The sequence below is a fragment of the Pelophylax lessonae genome (genome assembly GCF_965119305.1).
Source record: "Pelophylax lessonae genome assembly, chromosome: 2".
NCBI classification, from domain to species: domain Eukaryota; kingdom Metazoa; phylum Chordata; class Amphibia; order Anura; family Ranidae; genus Pelophylax; species Pelophylax lessonae.
In genome coordinates, this window is record NC_138769.1 from 150,438,695 (window position 1) to 150,464,428 (window position 25,734).

Genomic DNA, 25,734 nt, shown 5'->3' on the forward strand with positions numbered 1-25,734 from the left:
ATAATATAAATATAATACTGGTATTCAGTCTATAAGGTGTTATAGACTGAATACGAGTATTATATTTCTATTATTATTGTGATATAGTAAATATAGCTAGAAACCTGCAGGTAGAAGGTGGCGACGTCCATCTTGGTACACCCTGCACTGCTTAGCGACAATCTGATTATATAGTGAAATAGACTATTTCAATCGCTCACGGAGAAATCGTTTATTTTAATATATAAGGTGAGTTTACAGCTAAAATAAATGTAAAGTGCAAGACTTGCGTCGGTGTAAGAAGAGGTCCGCTTCTGCTTCGTGTTCTGTCACATTAGTAAACATATTGGAACGCAAATCGGCCATGTTGGAACGCATGGCGCATGCGCATTAAGTTCTGTGCTCGTCCGATCGCCACTTCCGGTTTTATTCTGATGGAACACCCCTGCGAATAGGAAGCGTTCTGAAAGAGATGATGTCATCGGTCCGCGCCGATGTAAACAAGGAGTGAGTATGGCGGCAGAATCTGGAGCTTCGAAACCAGCTCGGCCCAAAAAAGAGCCCCAGCCTTTGGTCATACCGAAAAATGCCACCGACGAGCAGAGGTTGAAGCTGGAGCGGCTGATGAGGAACCCGGTAGGTGTATGGCTGTGATTGGTCACTGTAATGAAAGAGATGTGATCTCTGGTGATGAGGAATGAATCGATCACCCCATACAGAGCCTCTCTATAAACCTGCATGATGAATTATAATGCACTCTGTATTCCTAATAAGATCAGATCCGAATCAATGAAATCTTATACCCCATACATGACTCCCAACTATAGAGCATGACAAAGGGGGGCACTATAGGGAGAGGAGGACCTTGGTCACGTGTAGTGCGGTGGAAAGTGGGAATAGCTTTAAGTGATCTTGGAATCCCTTCGCCACTTCTAAATGGCAGTCTGCAGTGACACCTTCCTTCCTGGCGGATAGCTCAGGTGGGTTCACACTAGTATCTGAACATGTCTGAGCTCAAACCTAAAATAAACTAAATTGACCGCCACTAATTTAGAGTCTTTAAAATAAACTGCCCAAAATAGTAATACTTAAAGGGACTTGAGAAGAAAAACAATCTCTGCCATTTGCAGTGAGAGTGACATTCCTCAGCTCTATGAACACAAAGCATGTGCAGATTGGATACACCCACCCACTCCCCATGAAAGTGCTCGCCTTCTCTAGTGCACACAGCTGGGTGCGCCTGGCCTACATTTATCCATAATACACAGTCCATGTCAATGACCAGCGCTGATCGAGCTAGTCTAATTACCAAATAGGGGGTGGTGCGTGCGTCCCACCATCCAGCTTTCACTGACTTCTCCTCAATGCTGGCCTGTTTGTATGTGTGACATCATGCAGCAGGCATGCATTCTATAGTCCTAATATACAGCACGTCCTGAAAACATTGTTTAGGATAAAACTGCAGATTTCACAGGAAAGCACCAAATATATGGCAGAAAACACAATAGAGGACCCCATCTCAGATGAAGAGCTAAGACTCAGGACTGGAGTGTCATGTGATACAGGATTTTCTTTTTTCTTATGCCAGAAATTGGTGGGGGAGGGGAGTGTAGGGGGAGCCCAGAGTTCAGCATTCGGTAGACCTGTTGCAGGGACCAACAACTGCATAGCAGGCACTCTCACGTATCCAAAATGTATTCTCAGAATTAATTTTCCTTAACACTGTCGCTGGAGACATAAATGTGTAAATTCCACATTCCAATAAAATCTGCACAGGAGGATGCCTGCTATACATGGTGACATCAACACTATTAAAATATAATATCTGGGTTTGCAATGGAATTTGTTGCACCCTAGGGCCTCTTTCACATGGGGCGGATGGGAGTGGGGAAGTGGTTTTCATTGGAAAAACAGGCAGTGGATTCATGGTTTGACCATCCACCTAAAGCCAGAGGGGATTTTTCACATGCTTTGGCAAATTTAGCATGGCGTGCCCATTCACACTGCAGCTATAAAACACTTGATTTGCAGTTGCGTCACTTTAGTGCCATTGAAAATTGCTGTACAGAAATAACAATAAAAAGGCATTCAGGGGTGCTTAGCCACACTCTGAGCAGCAATCCACCACGGATTGCTTTTCACAGAAGGTGCAAATGTGAACCTAGTTTACACAACATTCCTATGACAAGTTATTGTTTACAAAGAGTCGGAGTGTCCCTGAAAACCAGAGACAAGTGGAAAAACCGGCAATCCCAGCTATAGCATAGCAGCATCATATGTAACCGCGGAGTTGTGTATAAAAATCCTCATCTAATGAGAATGACTATCCTCTGTGTTACAGGACAAACCTGCCCCAATACCTGAAAGACCAAAAGAATGGAACCCAAGAGCTCCACCAGAATTTGTCAGAGATGTTATGGGTAAGTATCATTTCTAGCTGAACATTCTTTTATTACTAAGTTTAACCACTTAAGGATCGGAGGATTCGGCTGCTCAATGACCAGGCCCTATTTTGCGATTCGGCACTGCGTGACTTTAATGGACAATTGTGCGGTCGTGCGACCTTGTCCCTAAACGAAATTGACGTTCTTTTTTTCCCACAAACAGAGCTTTCTTTTGGTAGTATTTGATCACCCGTGTAATGTTTTTTTTTTTTTTTTTGCGCTATAAAAAAAAAAAGAGCGACAATTTTGAAAAAATAACAATATTTTTCAATTTTTTTATATGAATTTAATTTTTATATGAAATTCTCAAAAAAAATGCAAAAATCAAAAATTTTTAACATTTTAGGCCAATTTTTCTGCTACATATTTTTGGTAAAAAAAAATCGCAATAAGCGTATTTTGATTGGTTTGCGCAAAAGTTATTGCGTTTACTAACTATGGGAAATATTTATGTCATTTTTGTTTTTTTTTTTTCATTTTTAAAGTAACGCAGTTGCGAATCGTAAAATAGGCCCTGGTCATTGAGCAGCCAAATCCTCCGGGGCTAAAGTGGTTTAAGACCATGCCATCTCTAATCTACCTTTGATCTACTTTATTGTTCTAGTAATCTGGTCCAGTTCATCACCATTCTTAACCTTATGCATAACTTCCTGAATACATCACAGCTATGCTTTAGTGCTCCTCTCAATAGCCCTTAGCTCTGATGCAAACATTTAGCTGGCTCGTGGGAGAACGTATGCAAATATTAAAATGCCTTGATGGGTTGATGCATCAATCTGGAAACGTGGGCATTCCTAAGCAGATTGTATTTACATGCAGACCGTCCCAGATATAACACTCACATCTGACACATAAACCCTTCATGATTGTAACAACTGATATCCAGTAAATGAAAGGGCAGGGCTAGTGACAGTCAGGAAGGGGAGGAAAATATATAAAAAACAAATAGTAGGGGTACATTCTACCTTAGTACTGAGACACAGCACATAAACCACCTAATGATACAGTTCAATCACATAATCAATTACATTCACTTAGTGGTATAATGTCTAACGCACTGTGCAAAGTTCCCCAAACCATCACATCATGCATGATTCCGCTTTATCCCGTAAGCATTTTGTAGCCCCTAAGGTACCATTGTATAAAACACTTTAATAAGTATCATCCATGATGGGGGATAGGGAAGAGGGATAAGGGAGGGGGAAAGCGTTCACAGGCCTGAAGCTTTATTGAAGGACAAAGGCATATAAGGGAGAGTGAGGGAAGGGGAAAACGTTCTTATATGTCCTCGTCATCCTTAAAGGTTATTAAACCCACAACAGTAAAATCAGTGTGTATAATATGCAGTAAAGCATGCTTGTTTTACTCACTGTGGAAGCTAAGGGGTAATCCTCTGCATTGTGTATAAAGGCTGTGTGATCCTGCCTCTCTGATCCTCCTCTTCTTTAAAGTGGTTGTAAACCCACTTTGATGACTTTTAGCTATAGGTAAGTCTAAAATAAGGCTTACCTAAATTTGCACCGTTTAGGAGATATTTACATTGCATGCAGCCGACGACGTCATTGGTGCATGCGCTCTGAAGAAACGGCCGCCCGGCCGTTTCTTCAGAACCCTGTGCCATGACTGGCAGCTCCCGCGCGCATGTGCAGGAGTGACGTCACGCGGCTCCGGCCAGTAGTACAGCCGGTGTCCACGGGTGAAGATGGATACGGTCGGCAGCAGAGACAACACGGGCTCCGTTGCAGGTAAGTGTCACATAATGTGCTAGTATGCGATGCATACTAGCACATTATGCATTTACTTTGCAGGGGGGGAAAAAGGAAACATTTTTTGAAGAGTTTACTTCCTCTTTAACTGACTCCAACCCATCTCGAGATAGAACAGAGCATTAGGAGTCAGGCAGCGCATGCTCAGTTTGGTGTGTACTGCTAGAGTTTTTTTATTTTTTTTGGGGGAGCACATGTGATCAGCACAGGGCCAATCGACACTGTCCAGAAGGAGGGTCAGGGGAGAATGAAAGCTCCTCCTTCAACCTTTACTAGGAACTGATACAAATCACAAGGCTGCTATATAATGCTGATGAGAAAAGGTATTTTGAAAAGTTTTTTAAAAATCTTCATCCGGTCTTCTCCCCTCCGCTCTTCTGCTCTTTTGCCCTCCGCTCTTCTCCCCTCCGTTTATTATTCCTCTTCTTCTGGTCTTCTTCTTTCTCCAGTCCTCCTCCGACGCTGTCTCCGGTGATTATGCCTGTCTCCGGTCTATGCAGCTTATTATATAGCCATTAGTGGCGTGACCTCCCGGTGACATCATCGGGAGAGCCCGCCCCCTTATGTCACAGATGACGTCATCTGTGACATAAGGGGGCAGGCTCTCACGATGATGTCACCGTGAGGCCACGCCACTAATGGCTATATAATAAGCTGCATAGACCGGAGACAGGCATAATCACCGGAGACCGCGTTGGAGGAGGACCGGAGGAAGAAGAAGACCAGGAGAAGAGCGGAGGGTAAAAGAGCAGAAGAGCGGAGGGGAGAAGACCGGATGAAGATTTTTAATAAACTTTTCAAAATGTCTCCTGTCATTATTTACATACACTGCTTTTTATGGGTGAATGGGTAGGGGTACAATGTACCCCATATCCATTCACATAGGGAAGTGTCCGGGATCTGGGGGGCCCCCTTGTTTAAGGGGGCTTCCAGATTCCGAGAAGCCCCCTGCCCGCAGACCCCCACAACCACCGGCCTGGGTTGTCGTGAAGAGGCCCTTGTCCTCATAAACATGGGGGCAAGGTGCTTTGGGGCGGGGGGGTGCAGAGCCCCCCCTGCCCCAAAGCACCCAACCCCCCCATGTTGAGGACATGTGGCCTGGTATGGTTCAGGGGGGGTGGGTCTGCTTGCTCGTCCCCTCCCGTTTCCTGGCCTGCAGCGCTGCACACTTGGATAAGGGTTTGGTATGGATTTTGGGGGGGACCCCACGCTGTTTTTTTGGCGTGGGGCTCCCCTCAAAATCCATACCAGACACCCGAAGGGCCTGGTTTGGAACCTGGGGGGGACCCCCCACTCCGTTTTTTTTTTTTTTCCCAATTTGGCGTGGAGTTCTCCCTCAATATTCTCACAGCGCAAGTTGCACCGCAAGTCGGATGATCCCGATTCGACTTGCCATACGCCTTCCATTTAAATCAATAGGCTCCCATAGGGAACCATTGATTTTGAATGGAGGCAGAAAAAACGCTGCTAAAAGCGACGTGGCATAACGTGCAATAACGCCAATAGAAAAAGCTACTGAAAGCACGTTTTTACAGCTGCTTTTTCCTGGTTTTAGAAGTTGCTCTGCAGCTCGTTTTTTCTGACGCCCTGTGTGCATGGGGCCTTAATGTATTTTACTACTATAGTAATTCTGTTCTTCTCTATTGTAAGAGTGGAACCTTAGCACTTGAAGTGGTGGTGGGATGTTAAAGTATGCATTTGTGTTTATTATTTCAATTCTTAAGCAATGCAAATGTCATGAAAATCCTCAGAGCAAAGTAGACATAAAAATACAGTCCGATTAGTTATAAGACGCCTTAAGTGAGTTGAGTGTGTGTCTGCGCATGCTTCACAAGCAGTGTACACATATGAATAAAAATTACAAGGGGAAAATATGCAAAGTCTTTTACCCAAAAAAAAGTTACCACCTATCTTTTTTCTTTTAGTTCCACTTCAGCTTCAAGTGTTGCATCTATAAAATTGAAATTCTTTTACTTGCGTATTATACTTTTCTAGGTTCCAGTGCTGGGGCTGGCAGTGGGGAATTTCATGTGTATCGCCATCTGCGTCGCAGAGAGTATCAGAGACAAGAATTCATGGATGTCATGTCTGAGGAGGTCAGTTATCTTTCCTTCTTAAACAAATAAGTGAACTAGTCATTGTCCAAACTGCATTCTCACCTTTCTTTACTTTAGCAGGAAAATAATGATAGTACCCTAAAGTGGAACAGCACTGCATCCAAGCACCACAAACCAAAAGTGCTATTTAATTACTTTTTAATATTTAAAGCGAACTCCCCCATCCATCCATGTCTCCATTATTTATTTCGCAAAACACCCCCTGGCATTTCCGGCAGTGGCCATCTTAATTAAAGGGCAGATGATTCATGTACTATTTACTTCCTGGATTCCTGGAATCCTATTGCCCTTAGCTCAGGGATAGGCTGAGCTTAGAACCCCCCTCCCCTCCTGAAGATAGCTGGGATGTATGACAAAATTTGCCTAGGCATAGAAACCGGGAAGTAACTAAAGAAATTAAAAAAAAAATTAAAAGAAGTATATATGATATATTTTAATGCTAGCAGCATAAGGATTAAAAATAGTTAATGTTGATTGAGAGGCTCATTAAAAATGTGAGGAATACCTTGAGAAAAAAAGGACAGCTATATGTTTGTTTTTCTTTACTGTAAACCCCATATTTGAGAACTTTGCCTCTGTGTTGAAACTTCCTTTAATGAAGACCGGTCACTGCTACTCTCTCTCCAAGTGCAGGGTGACTGGTCTTGCCTCCGCCCCCTCCTGTAGTTTTCTGCATGGAGCCTGTAGTGGGTGAAGACTGCTGGGTCCCTCCCCCAGCTTTACTCTCTGCATAGGATATTTACAGCACCTGCTACCTTATGTCACTGCTACCTTATGTCACTGCTACCTTATCTAGGTTTGCAAAGGCCTTTGGTACAAACAAATTGGATTTATATCCTTTTGTGGCTATTGAAGAATATATTACATGAAAGTTTTTGTGATCTGAGTTCAGCTTTATCTTTATCCTAAAAAAATCCAAAGCCTATAACCACACTTGGCACTACTGGATCAGTTCTACTCAGTCAAAGGGAAGCAACTATTGGCCAGAGAATCCTAATCGGCCACCCTGCATCACCATATATAAGGCATTGTGTTCTCTTTATTTATTCTAAAGTCACAGAAGAGATAAACGTGAGCTGCTCTGGGTAAGCAGTTTTTTTTTTTCCCATGACGTGCAGAGTTATTTTTGATGTATGTGTAACCTCACCCTGCTTTCCTTTCTGATGTTCATTACACTTTTTTTCAGATTGTTGTTAAAAAAATGAATTTGGAAAAAGAAACCTATAGTTTATGTAATATGTTGTATGGATCAAACCAACTGACTATATTACCTTTATTACAGCAAAAACTGGATGAAGAATTTAAAAAAAAAATGAAGGAGAACCAAATAAAAGCAGAGGAGAGAACAGCAAAACGCAGATTAAAAAGGTAATTAAGTTCTGCTTTGTTAACAAGAAACAAATTCCTCTGGGTGTAGGAGTAGGATCCCATACTGTATTATAAAGCAAAGGACTTTACAACTACTCCATTTTTGGATCATCTTCCAGTGTTTGTTATTCTGTATACATGTGCCAGTTCTTCTTTTTTTTTTTCTTTTCTTTGCACTTACTGCTGTCCTGCTCTGTTGGACAGATCTACATCTTTATCTTTGGCACTGTATTAATCCCAGAGATGTTGAAAGTGCAACTCGCATTGATAAATACAGCACATTCATATTTTAGATTTTCTAATAGAGAGACTTTATGTATTGGCTGTATCTGGGCTCCTGTACACAGGCTTATTTACATGCACTCACATTACCTGGTATGCTGATCTTAATCTGACACCAACATTTTGGAAAAACCTTTGTCTTGAGATGATACTAAATTAATTTCCAAGTACTATATCGAGCTGCACATTGTTTAAACATCTCGTACTCCTCTAATTCAATCCAAATGGCATGATATTCTACTACAGTCGTTCACAGAGGATCTAAGAAAATGTTGAGAAAACCTATATGTGCTCAGTTATTTTCTCCAAAGATAAACTCATTCAATTCAAACTTCATCAGATATACTATACCCCTCTGTGGTTATATAGTCTAAAAATTAGACATTTTTCCTCTGCTTTTGTCTCTGTCGTTAATGAAGTGGTTTTTATTTTAGGCAATATGCTCCTGCCCTAAGATTCAATTAATCTGGACCCAGGTGTGTGGATTTATTGAAATCGTCTTTAGGCCCGTACACATGAGTGGAAATTCGGCCGGGAATTTTCGTCCGACGACCGATCTGCCGATTTTCGGATTGTTAGTATGATGCTTCCGACAACCGATTCCGACTTTTCGGCCGAAAAAATCCTGGTGTGCAGGCTATAAAATTTTTGTCGACCGTCAAAACACGTCAGATTTTCATCTCATTAGTACAGATTTCGATGGGGAAAAATCTTATGAGCAAGACTAGGCATGCTCAGAGATGAAAGAACACAAAGAAAGCAATCCAACACATGACATCACTTCTGAAGTAGAATTCTGTCGTACGCGAAAATTCGTGGCACATTCCAACCAACAGACACCACTCTGGACAAAAGACGGACGCCCGGTAGGCGGAAATTCGTTGCGTGTGTACGAGGATTTAGGCCTGCCTAATTTAAAATGTCCCAAGGCAGGCTTCCCAAGGCTAGTGAAGTATTTTCAAAAATCAAAAAATGTAATGATTAAAGGCACTGTGCTTTTTTTGCCCCAAAAAAAATTGTATTTACCTGGAAATTTCCCTTTTCTCCAACTTTGGAAAAAGTTGACCAATTTGGTTCTCCCCATTTACTAACTCACCCACACTACTAGTGGATCCCCAATGAGTTTCAACAAGATCTGGGGCCTCTAGTCCCGTTCCCTTCTTATAGCCTAACCTCAATATGGTTCTCGGGAAACCGCAAGTTTGTCTCTCTATTCATTTGTTATACGTCAATGTACAGCCTACCATTGTAACTGTGATATTCTTCACTGTTGTATTACATGTTTAAAAAGCAATAAACAACCTCAAAAAGAAAAACTGACAACATTTAAAAAGTCAGATTCAGCAGTCAGTGTTTCAGTGTATGTTTGAACGTGTGAAAGATAAAAATATGAACTGGATATGATGTCCCCTGTTGTCAGCAGATTAGTTAAAGTGAACCTATGCACAGTTTATGCACACCAAAGTATTTACACATTCCGAACCAACAGTAAAGTAAAATAGTAAAGACACATTAAAACAAGTCGTCATGTACCTCTGTAGCCTTAGGCATCGTGGAGAAATGTGTCTTCAAATTTCAAACAGGCACTGACATCTCAGCTTTTTTCTATTACGTTATACTGCTAAAGAATCTTGTCAGTCTGCCAGCCACAGCAGGTGTTTAGCTGCTAAAAAACAGAAATCTGATTTTAGAGTCTTTGTTATGATCTCTGAGAATTAAATACTTCATAGTACAAGTCACAAGAGAGGTCAGAGATGACTTGTTAAAAGCTATTTTACAGCTTGTTAGGAATATGTAATAATTGAATGTCCATAGTCTGGGCACAGGTGCACTTTAATAACTGTGAACTGTAAAGGCAGAAATTTAGCATACATTGTTAGGTGAAAAAGGGAAGAGAAATGGGATAAGATTGTATTACTTCATTTGTGCTTGACCGTCTCTCCTGTTTACCCTTTTAAGACCAAAGCTTTTGAAGCTTAATGCTCAGACTAAAGCCTTGTACACAATGCTAATTCTTTTCACATTCAACCCAGCGGGCTTACCGGAAAAAAAAACTGACACCTCAGGAGGGGTCACTCTAGCAGATTTTGTATGTTTGCCCATTTACAAAGAAATTAAGGGTCTATCATTTTTATCATAGGTGTATTTTAAATGATAGAGAATATCAACCAAAAATCCAGAAAAAACACATGATACATTACAAATGTTATAAATTGAGCTGCTGTTCAGTGAGTAAAACAAGTATTTGATCCCCAAGCAAAACATGACTTGGTACTTGGTAGTGAAACCCTTGCTGGCAAGCACAGAGGTAAGATGTTTCTTGTAGTTGGTTACCAGGTTTGCACTTAGCACACATCTCGGAAGGGATTTTGGTCCACTCTTCTTTTCAGATCTTCTCTAAATCCCTAAGGTTTTTTTGGCTGTCTCTTGGCAACTCGAAGTTTCAGCTCCTTTCATATTTTTCTATAGGATTAAGGTCTGAAGACTTGCTAGGCCACTCCATGACCTTAATGTGCTTCTTTTTGGGCCACTTCATTGTTGCGTTGGCAGTATGTTTTAGGTCATTGTCATGCTGGAAGACCCATCCACGATCCATCTTCAGTGTTCTGGCTGAGGAAAGAAGGTTCTCATCCAAGATTTTACAATACCTGGTCCCATCGATTGGTCCCTCAATGTGGCAAAGTCGGCCTGTACCTTTTAGCAGAGAAACAGCCCCAAAGCATAATGTTTCCACCTCGGTGCTTGACTCTAGGGATAGTGTTCTTAGGGTTATAGTCAGCATTTTTCTTCCTCCCAAAGACAGCAAGTCGAGTTTATGCCATAGAGCTCAATCTTGGTCTCACCTAACCACAGTACTGTACTTTCCCCCCCATCCTTCCCTGAATCATTTAGAAGTTCATTGACAAACTTTAGATCAGCCTGTACTTGTGCCTTCCTGAGTGGGACCTTGCAGGCACTGAAGGATTTCAATTGATGGCGGCGTATTGTGTTATCAATGGTTTGTTTGGTGACTGTGGTCCCAACTGCCTTGAGATCAGTCATAAGCTCCTCCCATGTAGTTCTGGGCCGATCGCTCCCTTTTCTCATGATCATCCTTATGCCATGAGGTGAAATCTTGCATGGAGCTCCAGATCGAGGGCGATTGATGGTTATTTTGTATTTCTTCCATTTGAGAATAATCACTTTAACAGTTTGTCTCCTTCTCACTAAGCTTCTTGATGATGGTCTTGTAGCCCATTCCAGCCCTTTGCAGGTCTACAGTATTGTCCCTGACGACCTTTGACAGCTTTTTGGTCGTGCCCATGATGATGGGTTTGAATGGAAGAAAGATTTTGTGGACAGGTGTTATTTATACACATAACGAGTTGTCATTAGGAGCACCTTCTTATATTGACAGGACTAATCTGTGTACCACATGAGCACATACTGTAGCCAGTCTGTGGGAGCCAGAACTATTGTTGGTTGGTAGGGGATCAAATACTTATTTTACTCACTGAACTGCAACTCTATAACATTTGTATCATGTGTTTTTTTTTTTTTTTTTTTTTCTGGATTTTTGGTTGATATCCTGTCTCTATCTTTTAAAATACACCTATAATAAAAATGATAGACCTTTCATTTCTATGTAAGTTGGCAAACTTACAAAATATGCAGGGGATCAAATAATTATTTTCCCCACTGTAACTATTCAATGTTCATACAGAGATCTCCGCTGCTGTTCTGACAGGGGGGCAAGATTACATTTAAAGGATAATGATAACTTCATTTTTTTAAAAAAATAATAAACACTTTTTTTTTTTTCAGGTAATGCAGGTGCATTTATTATTATTTTTTTTCTAAACAACATGCAGAGTATTGCACTCTCAATCAGCGGGTACGGGCAGGCAGGGATCAGCTATCTGAGAGCAGGAAGATCAATGGACTACAAGAGCACTCACCAACACCCTTGAAACTCATTGACGACTACAAACTATGAGCCACAATGGCTGATGGTACTTGTAGGCATTTATTCACAGGAAACTGAATGAATAATGCGGCCGTGTGGGCAGAGCCCTGTACAGCCACCCTGTATTCAAATTGTGACAGTGGGTGCTGGGAGAAGATCTCCTGCCCGCTGTCACAGGAAGGGGGGGGGGGTCAAGGGGAGAGGCTGCAGGTGCTGGAACATGTTCCAAAGGTCCAAATCTACTATTGCGTATACAGCCTCAAGAATGCACTGCTAAGAGGATGTCCCTATTGGCCTATTCACATTAGCATAAAATTTAATGTTTATTTCAGTATTTCATTTTTATATTGTATGTGAAAATCATAATATAAATGCGTGGCACTATATAGACTAACTTGATCTTCAATGTGATTTTCAGACAAAAACTTAAAGAGAAGAAAAAGGCTAAAAAAACAAAAGAAGAAAACAATGGTTTGTAAATATTATTATTTGTATTTTTTTTACTGTAATATATATTTTAATTCATGATTTACTATAAATGATAAATCTAATTTATCGCGCATTAACTGAAATCCTAATAAAAATATCTGCACCAATTTTGTTATATAGCACAAGTACAAATAATTTTATTCATTAGCAATCTATTAAAAAGTATGACTTCTTCTACAAACAAATGTACAAGGTATCACCAAACATTACTGTAGTAGAATACATGTCCCAATATACCCATAAGACTATGATCCCTCTATTAACAGAAGCCAGTCTAATAATAACCTCTAATCAAAAAAAAAAAAAAGTAAACCTGAGCCCAATTAATCAAGCGAATTCTGATATGATCCAGGTCACAAACGTAAAAGACGCCATACAATCTAGAAAGCTATATAATGCCTCAAATGTGCAGTTAAATGATATCAGCGCATGAAAAACGTTTGAGGGGAATATTATCACTACAACAGTATTTACAATAAAATGTATCTAAATGCTAAGAAGTGTGTTACTTACACTTTTATTGGGCGTATATTAACACTCCCATATGGTACTACACTTGAGTGAAGCCAGAGTTTAGTAGAACTGTTCGAGGTGTTCAAACGTCCAGATGGCATCAGGAGCATAAGAACTCACTTACTATAAATGATTATTATCTGCTCTTGTGCTAAACCACCAGCAGATTTATTCCAAATGTATCCCCATTTATACTATGCCAACTTTAACCACTTCATCTCCGGAAGGTTTTACCCCCTTCCTGACCAGGCCATTTTTTGCGATACGGCACTGTGTTGCTTTACCTGACAATTGCGCGGTTGTGCGACCGCGCAAAAATTGTTGTCCTTTTTTTCCCCACAAATAGAGCTTTCTTTTAGTGGTAATTGTTTACCAAGTTTTTGAAAAAAAATAAAAAAAAAAAAACTTTTTTTTTTTACTTTCTGCTATAAAACCATAAAAAAAAAGTAACAAAATCTAATTTCTTCATCATTTTAGGCTGATTTGTATTCTGCTGTATATTTTTGGTAAAAGAAAATCCCAAAAAGTGTGTATTGATTGGTTTGCGCAAAATGTATAGGCTCTACAAACTATGGGATAGATTTATGGCCTTTTTATTTTATATATTGTTTTTACTAGTAATGGCGGCGATCAGCGATTTTTAGCGGGACTGCGACATTGCAACGGACAAATCTGACACTAAGTGACACTTTTTGGGGACCAGTGACACCAATACAGTGATCAGTCCTAAATACAATGCACTGTCCCTGTATAAATTACACTGGCAGGGAAGGGGTTAACGGGCAATCAAAGGGTTACCTGTGTTCCCTGGGTGTGGGGGATGGACTGACTGGAGGAAGAGAAACATCTGTGTTCCTGGTTAGCAGGAACACATATCTCTCTCTCCCTCTGTGACAGAACAATGTGCTGATGTAAAACAAGGCAGACCGCTTTTCTATCTCTTCCTACGAACGATCGGAGGGTCCTGGCGGCAATCGCGGCCAACGGACCCACTGATTGGCTTCCGCTGTGTCCAATCACAGCCTGAGTGGCAGCGTTCTTCCTGGTCGACAGCCCCCATTTCGATGGAGAGGAGGTTCTGTCTGGAGTGGTGCCCGCTTGGTTCCTGGTATAGTAAGTAACTGTACCCCCCCCCTCCCCCTGGAGAGTTTTGGGGTGGACGTGGGCCCCTCCATGGGACGGTCGGACCCCTAAATTCCCCTCCTTCCTATTAGGCACTCCATTCATCGGTCTGGTGGTTCCTGTGGGCCATCCCGCCCCCTTCACTGACGCTGGGGTTGTGGGGTGGCCTTGTTCACCACCTAGGGTGGGGCAAAGTGCTGTGCTGGTGATGGGGGGGGGAGGGGGGGGAGTGCGCTGCCGGCAACTGGGCAATCAGCTGTGGTGGGGGGCTCCTGCCAGGGCCCCCCTCCCCTTCCTGCCTGTGCTGTTTTCTGAGGCCTAGGAATCCCTCCAGGGTCCCTGGGAGCCTGGTGGGGCTGCCATTTTCTTGTAGCCTGTGTGCTTAATGCATAGCAGCCATATTTGTGTAGTCCGGCAGCCATTTTTCGGTGGTTTGCCATTGAAAATAGCGGGGGCCATGACAGTGGAGCCCTCTGGGCGTCTATTTCGGTGGTGGGAGCCCCTCCTCATCCCCTGGTGCTGACTCCTGGATCTTTTCATTTTCTGATCACCTTGCGTGCAGTGCAGATTCTCCTGGTAGCTGCAGTGCCTGGATTCTGCAGAATGGTGAGTCTGGTGGGGTCCTCTCCCTCTCTACTGAGGATCGATTGGTGCTCTGTGGCTGGCAACCAGGTGGGCTGCCAGAGTGGTGGGGGTTGTCCCTTAGCAGTGTCTTTACACTTTTTTTTTTTGTGGGGTCCCCCTGGTGACTTATGGAGTCTTTGGAGCACATCTCCCCACCTGATCCCCCTCTCTCAGGCTGCAGGGCCTTCCGGGTCCCAACTATCCGGTCCTGGAGTCCTTGGTGTCCCGGTTGGAGGTATCTTTTTGGTGATAGGCTTGCAAAAAGCGCCCCCCGCCTTCCCCTGCCTCATCTGTCTCATCAGATCCTGAATCTGATTCGGCCACCGCGGATTTGGGTCACCCTGCTGGGTCTGCGACCACTCGCCATGATTTCTCAAATAGTGAGAAGGACTCCTCCACTTCTGCAACCGCGTATGAAAAGGCTCTGGTGGACGCACTGATTGTAGCTGTGCATGAGACCCTATAGATGTAGGATGCAGTTTAGGCTGCGGTGGAGGTGCAGGTTCTCTTTGGCATTCACAAGCTATCCAGAGCTAAAAAAGTGGTCCCTTTCTCCTATTTTGACAGAATTGTCACTAAATAGTGGTGACGACCAAAGCTTCCCCCTGGGGTCCTTAAGCGATTTTGCTTGGCAATACCCCTATGAGGAGTCCCTTTATAAGAAGTGGACTGTTCCACCGGTGATCGGTGATGGACCCTCCGGTTTTTGGATTGAACAAGGCAACCATGATACCTGTTGAAGAGTCCCCGGCCTTTAAAGCGGAGTTCCGGGCACAAAAACAAGATTTTTTTTTTTTGTGCCCCTCCGCTAGGTAGACCTCACCTGAAAAGGAATTGGATAGTTATTTTTTTATTTTTTTTTGTTTACTTACCTTGTAATTGAAGATCGAAGATACTCACCTCAGAGTACTTCCTCCCTCGGAGCCGCGGCTCGCCCCGTCACTTCCTGTCTCGCTATGATTCCTGGGAGCTGAACGTCATAGCTCCCAGGAATCAATGCGACGGCACCGGCCCCGCTCGTCATTTCCGGGCGACGCCGCATTCCCCTGCTAAACAGCTTCTGGGCATGCCCAGAAGCTGTGGAGGAATGCAGCGCCGCACCGGAAGTGACGAGAGGGGCCGGTGCAGGCGCATTCTGGGACAAGAAGACGCGGAAGAAGACACAGAAGAGGACCGCGCCGGCTTCAGCTGCCCACAAGAGAGATGGAAACACTGTGGAAGAAATTTTATAAGTAAGTATTTCTTCTAAAAGGTAAGTGCGAACCGGGACAGATCAGAGGCTAGCCATTGTGGAATGTGCTAGCCCTGACTGTCCCGGTGGCATGTTTAGCAAAAAATGACTTCTGTGCCCGGAACTCCGCTTTAAGGACCCGGCTGACTGGGAGGCGGAGGCTGTGGCCCACAATATATACACTCTGGCTGGTTTGGCACTGAGACCGGTATTCACCTTTGCCCTGGTGTCGCAGACTCTGACTGAATGGGCTACGTTTTTGCGCTGTGACCTGGAGGGGGAGTAGCTCCCCCTTTCCTTTGCTGAGTTGGCAGGCCAGCTGGTCCAGGGGCTGCAGTTTATCTGTGATGTCTCTTTTGGACGTGGCTCCCCTAGTGGCTCGGTTTTCTGTTTCGGCAGTGATCCTTTGGCTTGTCTTTTGACTCAAATGCTGGTCTGCGGAACAGACTTCTAAAAAGGCCTTGACTGATCTTTCCTTTCAGGGAGATCACCTGTTTGGTGCTACCCTGGATGACATCATAAAAGGTCTCACAGGGGGGAAGAGTACCTTTCTTCCTCAGGCTACTAATGGCCGACTGAGAAGGGATTGGGTCCCTTCGGGTCTCCTCTGGAAGATCTAAGCGAATTTGGTCTGGCAAGTCAAGAGTGGGCTTCTCCAGACCCGCGGACAAGGCCCCTTCAGCATAAAAATGCGCCCTCACCCGTATCTGGGGTGGGGGGATGTTGTCGCTGGTTCCTGGACCCGTGGACTGCCCTGGTACAAATGAGGTCACAGGTGGGTCCATGAGTTCATTCGGTCCGGCCACCCCTACTGAAGAAGTCGTGCCGTCTAGGATGAGTGACGCAACGCGTATAGGGGGCAGAGACTTCTGGACGAACGGTAACCCGGCAGCTGGCTCCCTTACAAAAGAGATAAACGATGTAAGCCCGCACAGCTTTGAAGTGAAACCCCATGTAAGTCTTATCTTTTTAGTACCAATTAAGTGGATTTTTAGCAGAGAGCACTAGATTCTCATTCCTTTCTTACGTGTACATTGGATGATGCAGGGAATGATTTGAGATTGAGGTAACTAGTAACCACTACCCCATTAAGTGATCCCAGAGTAATAGAGGAGAGATCCATATCCCTCAGGGGAACCGCTTAATTAGACCTGGTGGGTACTTGCAGGCTCCGTAGTTGCGGCTGGGTGGATTGGAGTCCGGTGCGGGGGGGACATGGGACGGGTGGCTATTTGCCTTTGTCTTCGGTCTATTTTTCTCTTGGACTCTTTTCTTTCTGGCTTTTTCCTTCTTTTTTCTGTTTTTCCTGATTTCCTGCATGGTTAATTCTCTTTCTACCCATAGAGATGTGGGCTGTTCTTCTCTTCCTTTTCCTTTTGCTCCTCTGCTTTTCCGTTTCTTTACTCTCTTGGGGGTCTGGCTGCTGAAAGGGTGTTCTTGGCTCAGGCTCCGGAACCCTGGTTTGGGTTTTCTGCTAGGGGCCAAGGATGCTTTCTACTATTTGGCCGTTGGTGGAAGCCGGTTGGTTTCCCCTTCTGGGAAGGGAGGCTGGGGGGGGCTTCACCCTTTCGTGGACACAGTTTGTGCCCATTGGGGGTGTCTGGGGGGGGGGGAGCCCTCTGCTGGCTGATATCTTATTGGAGTTTGGTGAGTCTTCTGGACTCTTGATGTGTCTCCGGTGGAGGGGACTACGGCTGTTGCGATTTAATGTATTTTGCTGTTTATTTTTATCACTGTCTGCCTGGTTGCTAATACTGTCTGGAGCCATATTTTGTTATGTATTGTCCGGGTATGGAGTGCCTTTTCGCAGGCCAACCCCTTTTCTCTTGCCTATGTTTTCTACATTTTCTATTTATGCTGTATTACTGCAATATGTTGTTTAAAATCAATAAAAAACTATTGAATATTAATTAGACCTGGTGGTAATACACGGGTCTAAGCATAAGGTGAGAGGCCATCTTTGGGTGATGGTGGTGGAAGCACTAGCACTTTGAAGCACCTGTCAAGCACACATTTCAGCATATGTTGCACAGAGTGGATTAAGCTCCTTAATGGACTGATATATTTTGAACATTTCACTGCACTATTATAAGAATTGTATTCTTTATATGAATTACTTGCACATCGTCACCTTGATGCATTTATATGTAAAGGAATTTTTCATTGCATTTTATGACAATATTTTGCACTTTTTTTTAGCACATTGTCACTTTGATTATTTACAGACATTTTACTCAAACCTGTTTACAGTCCCCAGGAAGGAAGGCAAGGTGCGTCCAATTCTGGGCCTCAAGGCGCTGAACTGCTTTGTGCGGGTGCAGAAGTTCAGAATTGGGTCTGTTCGCACAGTGGTGCCTTCCCTGCATCCTGGGGATTTTTCTTGCCTCCATCAAAATCAAGGGCGCTTATCTTCAAATTCCAATATGTGTAGGTCTCCAGCGCTTTCTCTGCTTTGCCGTGGGAGAGGAGCATTATCAGTTTGTGGCGTTACCATTTGGTCCCGCTTCTGCTCCTCGGGTCTTCATGAATGTGTTGGCCCCGGTGCTAGCATTATTACATTATTACGCCAATAGGCGATCACGGTGCTGTGCTACTTGGGCGACCGCCTTCTGCGATCGCAGTCTCCGACTGCTCTGGTGAAAAACCTGGAAATCACCATATGAGCTTGCGGGTGTTTGGCTGGATTCTGAATTTTTAGAAGTCTGCTCTGGTTCCGTCCACAAAGCTGGACTATGGGTCTGACTCTAGACTCGGCCTTAGCCAGAGTGCTCCTTCCTCTGCACAAACTCCAGAAACTGCAGGTTATAATTCATCTTCTGCTGTCCAGCAGATGGTAATCCCTCTGGACTTGCATACAGGTGCTGGGCCTGATGGTGTCTACCTTTTTAGGGCGGTTACATTTGCACAGTTCCATACGAGGTCCCTGCAAGGGAGATTTTGGCCAAATGGGACAAGGATCTGCAGTCTTTGGACAATCCAATCTGGTTGAGTCCCTGATATGGTGGCTTCGTTCTTCGGAGCTTCTGCTGGGCAAATCCTTCCTCCCCTTGTATTGGACTGTGATCACCACGGATGCCAGCCTGTCCGGCTGGGGAGGCGTCCTCGGCAAAATTTCTGCTCAGGGTGTCATTCCTGGGGTGAAAAACTAGCAGGCGGATTACCTCTGTCGGCAGGCATTGGACCAAGGGGAGGGGTCCCTTCACCTGCAGGTGTTTCATCAGTTGTGTCTCCGGTGGGGCATCCCTGAGGTGGATCTGTTGGCATCACGGCTCAACAGAAAGGTTGCAGAGGTTTGTGGCTCGGTCACGGGATCCTCTGGTGGATGCCACAGATGCGCTGGTGGCCCCATGGGGTCAGTATTGTCTGATTTACGCCTTCCCTCCTCTCAAGCTTCTACCAAGATTTCTACGCAGGATCGAGACGCAAGGGATTCCGATCATCTTGGTGGCCCCCGACTGTCCTCGCCAGACTTGGTACGCCAATCTGGTGCAGCTAGTCGCCGACGTTCCTTGCAAGCTTTCTCTCGGGGAGGATCTGCTGTCCCAAGGACCAATCTTTCATCCTGCTTTACAGTCGCTCGCTTTGACGGCTTGGCTGTTGAACACCAGGTGCTGATGGATAGAGGTTTGTTTGAGTCAGTGATTCCAATGCTGATAAATGCTAGGAAATCTACTTCTAGGAAGATCTACCATTGTACGTGGAAGACGTACATTGCGTTGTCAGTCTTTTGGGGTTCATCCTCACTTTTTTTTTTCGGTGTCTCGGATCTTGACCTTCCTTCAACAGGGGGTTGAACAGAAACTGGCCTTGAGGACTATCAAGGGTCAGGTGTCGGCCTTAGCGGTCTTCTTTCAATGGCCCTTGGCCACATACTCCTTGATGCGTACTTTTCTTTAGGGAGTTAGGCACTTGACCCCTCCAGTGCAATCTCTGATGCCACCTTGGAACCTCAATTTGGTTCGCTCAGTCCTCCAAAAGCCTTCTTTTGAGAATCTTCGTGAGATTCCCCTGCTTACGCTGTCCCAGAAGGTGGCCTTTTTGGTGGCTTTCACCTCTGCGCGCAGGGTGTTGGAATTGGCAGGGTTACCCTGTCGTTCACCTTACTTGTGGTTCACAGTGATAAGGTGGTTCTTCGCCCCTGTCCGTCCAACCCTCGGAAAGGGTTGTCCGCTTCCTCTGCGACCATTTCCAGATGGATCAGACAGACGGTGATTCAAGCCTATTCCATAAAGGGTCAGATTCCTCCTTTCCCTGTCAAGGCGCACTCTACTCGGGCGCTCAGTGCCTCCTGGGCCTTTCGTCATCCGGCATCAGTGACGCAGTTTTGCAAGGCGGCCACGTGGTTGTCGGTGCACACTTTTACAGAGTTCTATAAGGTGGATGTGTTGGCATCTGCGGATGCTTCCTTTTGGCCACAAGGTTTTGCAGGCTGCTGTTTAGAGGACTTGTCCTCTTTGAGGGTGTATTGTTGTGTTTTTTTTTTTTTTTTTTTCAGGTGAGCTCCAGTTGTTTTGGTTGAGCTCCTGTTTACCTGGTTGGCTATAGTTTTAGCATTGGGAATTTCTTTTTTGCCTTTCCCACCCCTCATGTTTAACACTGCTTTGACACGTCCCATCGGTTAAGAAGATCAGGAGCTGTGTCCGTCAATGAACGAAAGAGAAAATGGTATTTTTGACTTACCATAAAATCCTTTTCTCTGATGTTCTTTGATGGCCACAGCACCCACCCCTCTGTGGAGTTGTAATGCTTCTTACACTGCTTGTAACAAATACCTATAGCAGAGAGAGGGAGTATACCCCCTGGGACTGCCCATAGGCATAGCAAGACTTTTTTTCTGCCTAATGTCCTACTCCTGCAGGGGGCAATATAACCCGAAGGTTAAGAAGATCAGGAGCTGTGTCAGTCAATAAACATCAAAGAAATTGATTTTACGGTAAGTCAAAAATCCCATTATTTCAGCTTACCAGTCTTTACATGTGGTGGCTGCATTCATTTTCTGTTAGACTTTTTTCTTTCTTATTTGTACCTGATGCTCCTGCCAGTAATACTCCTTCTCACTCACTGTATTGTATCTATAGAGGGGTTATGTTGTCACCTTTAGAACAGGAAGTGTGTTGAGACTACGGAACCCTTCTCCTCACCTCCGTAGCATATGGAGGAGGAGTTCTGTAATCATCCGCAGAGGTGATCTGGTCAGGACTGACAACATTGATTGAGATAGCACTGCAGAGAGCACAGGAAATAATCAGCTCATTTAATTTTGGAAGGATATTATTATTATATTTTTTTTATGCGCACTTAGAGCCAATTCATATTGCAACGCAGAGTGGTAGGAGCGATTCACTGCTCTGTGTTGCTGGCTGCACTAGGGGGCAGTGTGGTGCAGGATTTATCACATTGCACTGCTCCTTTTTTTTTTCGGTAAGAGCTTTATTTGTACAAGACATACACTTTATTTACTGAAATGTCAGGACATTGAAGTGTGATTTGGGCTGGTGCACTGCTATAAAATGCAGCATGTCTGCATTTTATCACAGCACACTGCAGCGTGAATGGAACATATAGGAAACAATTCTTTCCTGTTTGCTGGTTATCCCATTATGTTTTGGCTTTCTAAAAAAAAAAATATGAAATTGATAAAAAATTCATGTTTTTTTATCATTCTGCCACACATTTTGCAACCACAAATGAATACAAAATATCCAACCTTCCTGGTCGTTTTCCTACAGTAGGTACTGAACTGAAAATTAATTAAAAATACCCAAATATGTTTTAATTTCCGTAGATGTAATTGAACAATCAGATTATCGAGCCATTCTATTGAAAGGTGTGGACATCTTTCCATTGAAAAAAACAATGATCTGTAAAATGCACCCTAAATCATTCTATTAGATAGACATTCAAAGCTAATTAATTAGATGGACTATCTAATGGAACGGTCCTGCATAATACACAGGCACGTTTTCTGTTGCTGGAAGAATCCTATCAATACTATCCAATACTCTCAGTGTTCACTGTGATCTTTTTGGTGAGTAAAAATGGTTTCTGTCCTTTTGCCCTTTTATAATATAAACCCAAAGATGACTGATTGGAGGTGGTGAGAAATAAAGGACACAATTTTGTATGTATCATTTTGGCAGACTACATTTTTGTTTTTAAATCATAATGCAAATTGATTACTTTTACTTATATTGACCCTTGAATCTGAATACTGCTATGTGCATTTTAAATAAATATGCTATGTGCCTTTTGATTTAGGAACACAGAAGGATCCTCAAGAAGTGGAAGATAAGGAGATTAATGCTGAAGATTCTGAGGAGGATGAGTCTGATGAATAGACGTTTGAATTTGACGTTTTTTATTAGGAGCCATTTATGGACTTTTTTTCCTTGGGATGAAGATCTTCCAAAAATAAGGATTTGAACATTACTGGACTTGGATAACTGCAGTTAGTTAAAACTGGATGCTAAAAGACAGCAAGTCATACAATAGCAACAGAGTGACAGACCCAATATGTATACTTTATTTTGTAGTAGTTACAAGTCCTATTTGTATAAAAGAAGCCATCGTCCATGAAAAAAATCCATATATCATGGGGTCCATTGTTTACACACAAGGCAGATATTGTCATTGGATGATTTTGACCATGCATTAATAGTCAGTCAGTTTAACGTTGTTCTTCCATATATATTATAAAGGTTCCCTATATGTAAGGATTATTCCAGAAACACTAGAGAGCCTGTCACAATTGACCTTATGTAAAAATATGAAAATCCAGCCTTGTATAAAAACTGTGCAGGCATAATTATGAAAGATGTATATTTTCACCCTGGTTTCACATTATCATGTCAAGTCTGACAATTGCGTTAGTGAATAACAGTATTGTTTACCAAGACCCTGTATACTCAATTACACCTAACTGCATGGCCCCATTATTTGACACCGTTGAGTACTCCTAAGATCCAAAAGACAGTGGGGTTCATTTACTAAAACTGGAGAGTGCAAAATCTGGTGCAGATCTGCATAGAAACCAATCAGCTTACAGGTTTTATTGTCAAAGCTTGATTGAACAAGCTGAAGTTAGAAGTTGATTGTCTATCATGCACAGCTGCACCAGATTTTGCACACTCCAGTTTTAGTAAATCAACTCTAGCATGTGAGATTAGGTAGGAGACAGGGCAACAACTGTGGACTTTAGAAAACCAAATCAATCAATCTGAAGTTTTTTTTTGACAAACAAGTGATGCTTGATAATGAAGCTAATTTGATTCTTTATTAAAGAAGCTTAAACAATTCTGATCATGTAAAGTGTATCTGAAGGCAATTTGTAAAGTGGTGAATGGTCAACCCACCCCCCCCCCCCCCTTTGTTTTTTCTTTGCTGTCTGTGTCCCATTGGGAAAGTTTATCTTCTTGTCCTGGAGACCCAAGAACTTATATGAAATCACTCCAAAGTCACTGAAACAGGTGTCCCTGCTGAATAATTCCCATTTATTAATTTTCTAGTACCAGCTCCAAATTCTGAATTACTCAACACTTTCTATTGCTGACAGCTGTCACCAGAATAAATATAAGGAGCCAATACTCCACAGCGGGCACACAGACTGCTACAGGGAGTGCAGAATTATTAGGCAAATTAGTATTTTTGAGGATTCATTTTATTATTGAACAACAACCATGTTCTCAATGAACCCAAAAAACTCATTAATATCAAAGCTGACTATTTTTGGAAGTAGTTTTTAGTTTGTTTTTAGTTTTAGCTATTTTAGGGGGATATCTGTGTGTGCAGGTGACTATTACTGTGCATAATTATTAGGCAACTTAACAAAAGTCAAAGATACAGTATACCCATTTCAATTATTTATTTTTACCAGTGAAACCAATATAACATCTCAACATTCACAAATATACATTTCTGACATTCAAAAACAAAACAAATCAGTGACCAGTATAGCCACCTTTCTTTGCAAGGACACTCAAAAGCCTGCCATCCATGGATTCTGTCAGTGTTTTGATCTGTTCACCGTCAACATTGCGTGCAGCAGCAACCACAGCCTCCCAGACACTGTTCAGAGAGGTGTACTGTTTTCCCTCCTTGTAAATCTCACATTTGATGATGGACCACAGGTTCTCAATGGGGTTCAGATCAGGTGAACAAGGAGGCCATGTCATTAGCTTTTCTTCTTTTATACCCTTTCTTGCCAGCCACGCTGTGGAGTACTTGGACGCGTGTGATGGAGCATTGTCCTGCATGAAAATCATGTTTTTCTTGAAGGATGCAGACTTCTTCCTGTACCACTGCTTGAAGAAGGTGTCTTCCAGAAACTGGCAGTAGGACTGGGAGTTGAGCTTGACTCCATCCTCAACCCGAAAAGGCCCCACAAGCTCATCTTTGATGATACCAGCCCAAACCAGTACTCCACCTCCACCTTGCTGGCGTCTGAGTCGGACTGGAGCTCTCTGCCCTTTACCAATCCAGCCACGGGCCCATCCATCTGGCCCATCAAGACTCACTCTCATTTCATCAGTCCATAAAACCTTTGAAAAATCAGTCTTTTTCTTGGCCCAGTCTTGACGTTTCAGCTTGTGTGTCTTCAGTGGTGGTCGTCTTTCAGCCTTTCCTACCTTTGCCATGTCTCTGAGTATTGCACACCTTGTGCTTTTGGGCACTCCAGTGATGTTGCAGCTCTGAAATATGGCCAAACTGGTGGCAAGTGGCATCTTGGCAGCTGCACGCTTGACTTTTCTCAGTTCATGGGCTGTTATTTTGCGCCTTGGTTTTTCCACACACTTCTTGCGACCCTGTTGACTATTTTGAATGAAATGCTTGATTGTTTGATGATCACGCTTCAGAAGCTTTGCAATTTTAAGAGTGCTGCATCCCTCTGCAAGATATCTCACTATTTTTGACTTTTCTGAGCCTGTCAAGTCCTTCTTTTGACCCATTTTGCCCAAGGAAAGGAAGTTGCCTAATAATTATGCACACCTGATATAGGGTGTTGATGTCATTAGACCACACCCCTTCTCATTACAGAGATGCACATCACCTAATCTGCTTAATTGGTAGTAGGCTTTCGAGCCTATACAGCTTGGAGTAAGACAACATGCATAAAGAGGATGATGTGGTCAAAATACTCATTTGCCTAATAATTCTGCACTCCCTGTATAACTCTTCTCCACATTTTAATACTAAGAGAATGGCTGTTTAGATACATTTAAAGAGAAACTGTAACCCTTCTAAAATATCTGCTAGCTCATATAGTAGTGTGTGCCACCTAATGCAATTCTATCTTTTATTTAATATTTACATTTTTACTGAGTGCCAGGAGTATAGCTATCACTATACATTCAGTGTTCTGACAAAGAACCTTTGGGTCCCTGATACAGCAGCTGTCTGCCAATCCTCTCCCCTTGCCCAATCATGGAAGGCTTTGTATTATGTGAATGAATTGGAAACATACAAAGTATTCTTTGAATAGACAGGGGAGGGATGGGCTGGCAGAGCGGCTGCTGTGTAGCAGAGCTTATCTCTCCTGTCAGAGTGCTGGGAGTATAGCCCTAGCTGTAACCCCAGGACTAATTAAAAAAAAAAAAAAAAAAAGGAATTCATAAATAAAAGAGATAAGTTCACAGGATGGTATAAACTTTTTGTACTAAACTCCTTATACACTAGCACATTGTTGCCATTCCTGGAGTTCAACTTTAAAGGGAATTGTCACTTCCACAGTCTCATTTGCGGAAACCCCACTATACATTGATCAGCAATATCATTCTGACAACCCGTTAAGGCATAGACTTCACTAGACCTCTAATGGTATGCTGTGGTTTCTAGGACCAAGCGGTAAGTAGCAGAT

The 25,734-nt window shown here is 43.2% G+C and overlaps 1 protein-coding gene across 1 annotated transcript; it reads left to right on the forward strand.

Annotated features, from left to right (window-relative positions):
* The first annotated feature begins 464 nt into the window (after positions 1–464).
* On the forward strand, positions 465–22,512 carry PRKRIP1 (PRKR interacting protein 1). Its single transcript, XM_082247850.1, has 6 exons — positions 465–615; positions 2,321–2,399; positions 6,185–6,285; positions 7,589–7,674; positions 12,321–12,373; positions 22,140–22,512. The coding sequence occupies exons 1-6, from the start codon at positions 493–495 to the stop codon at positions 22,217–22,219; spliced, it is 522 nt and encodes a 173-aa protein (XP_082103976.1). The 5' UTR covers positions 465–492; the 3' UTR covers positions 22,220–22,512.
* The last annotated feature ends 3,222 nt before the right edge of the window (positions 22,513–25,734 follow it).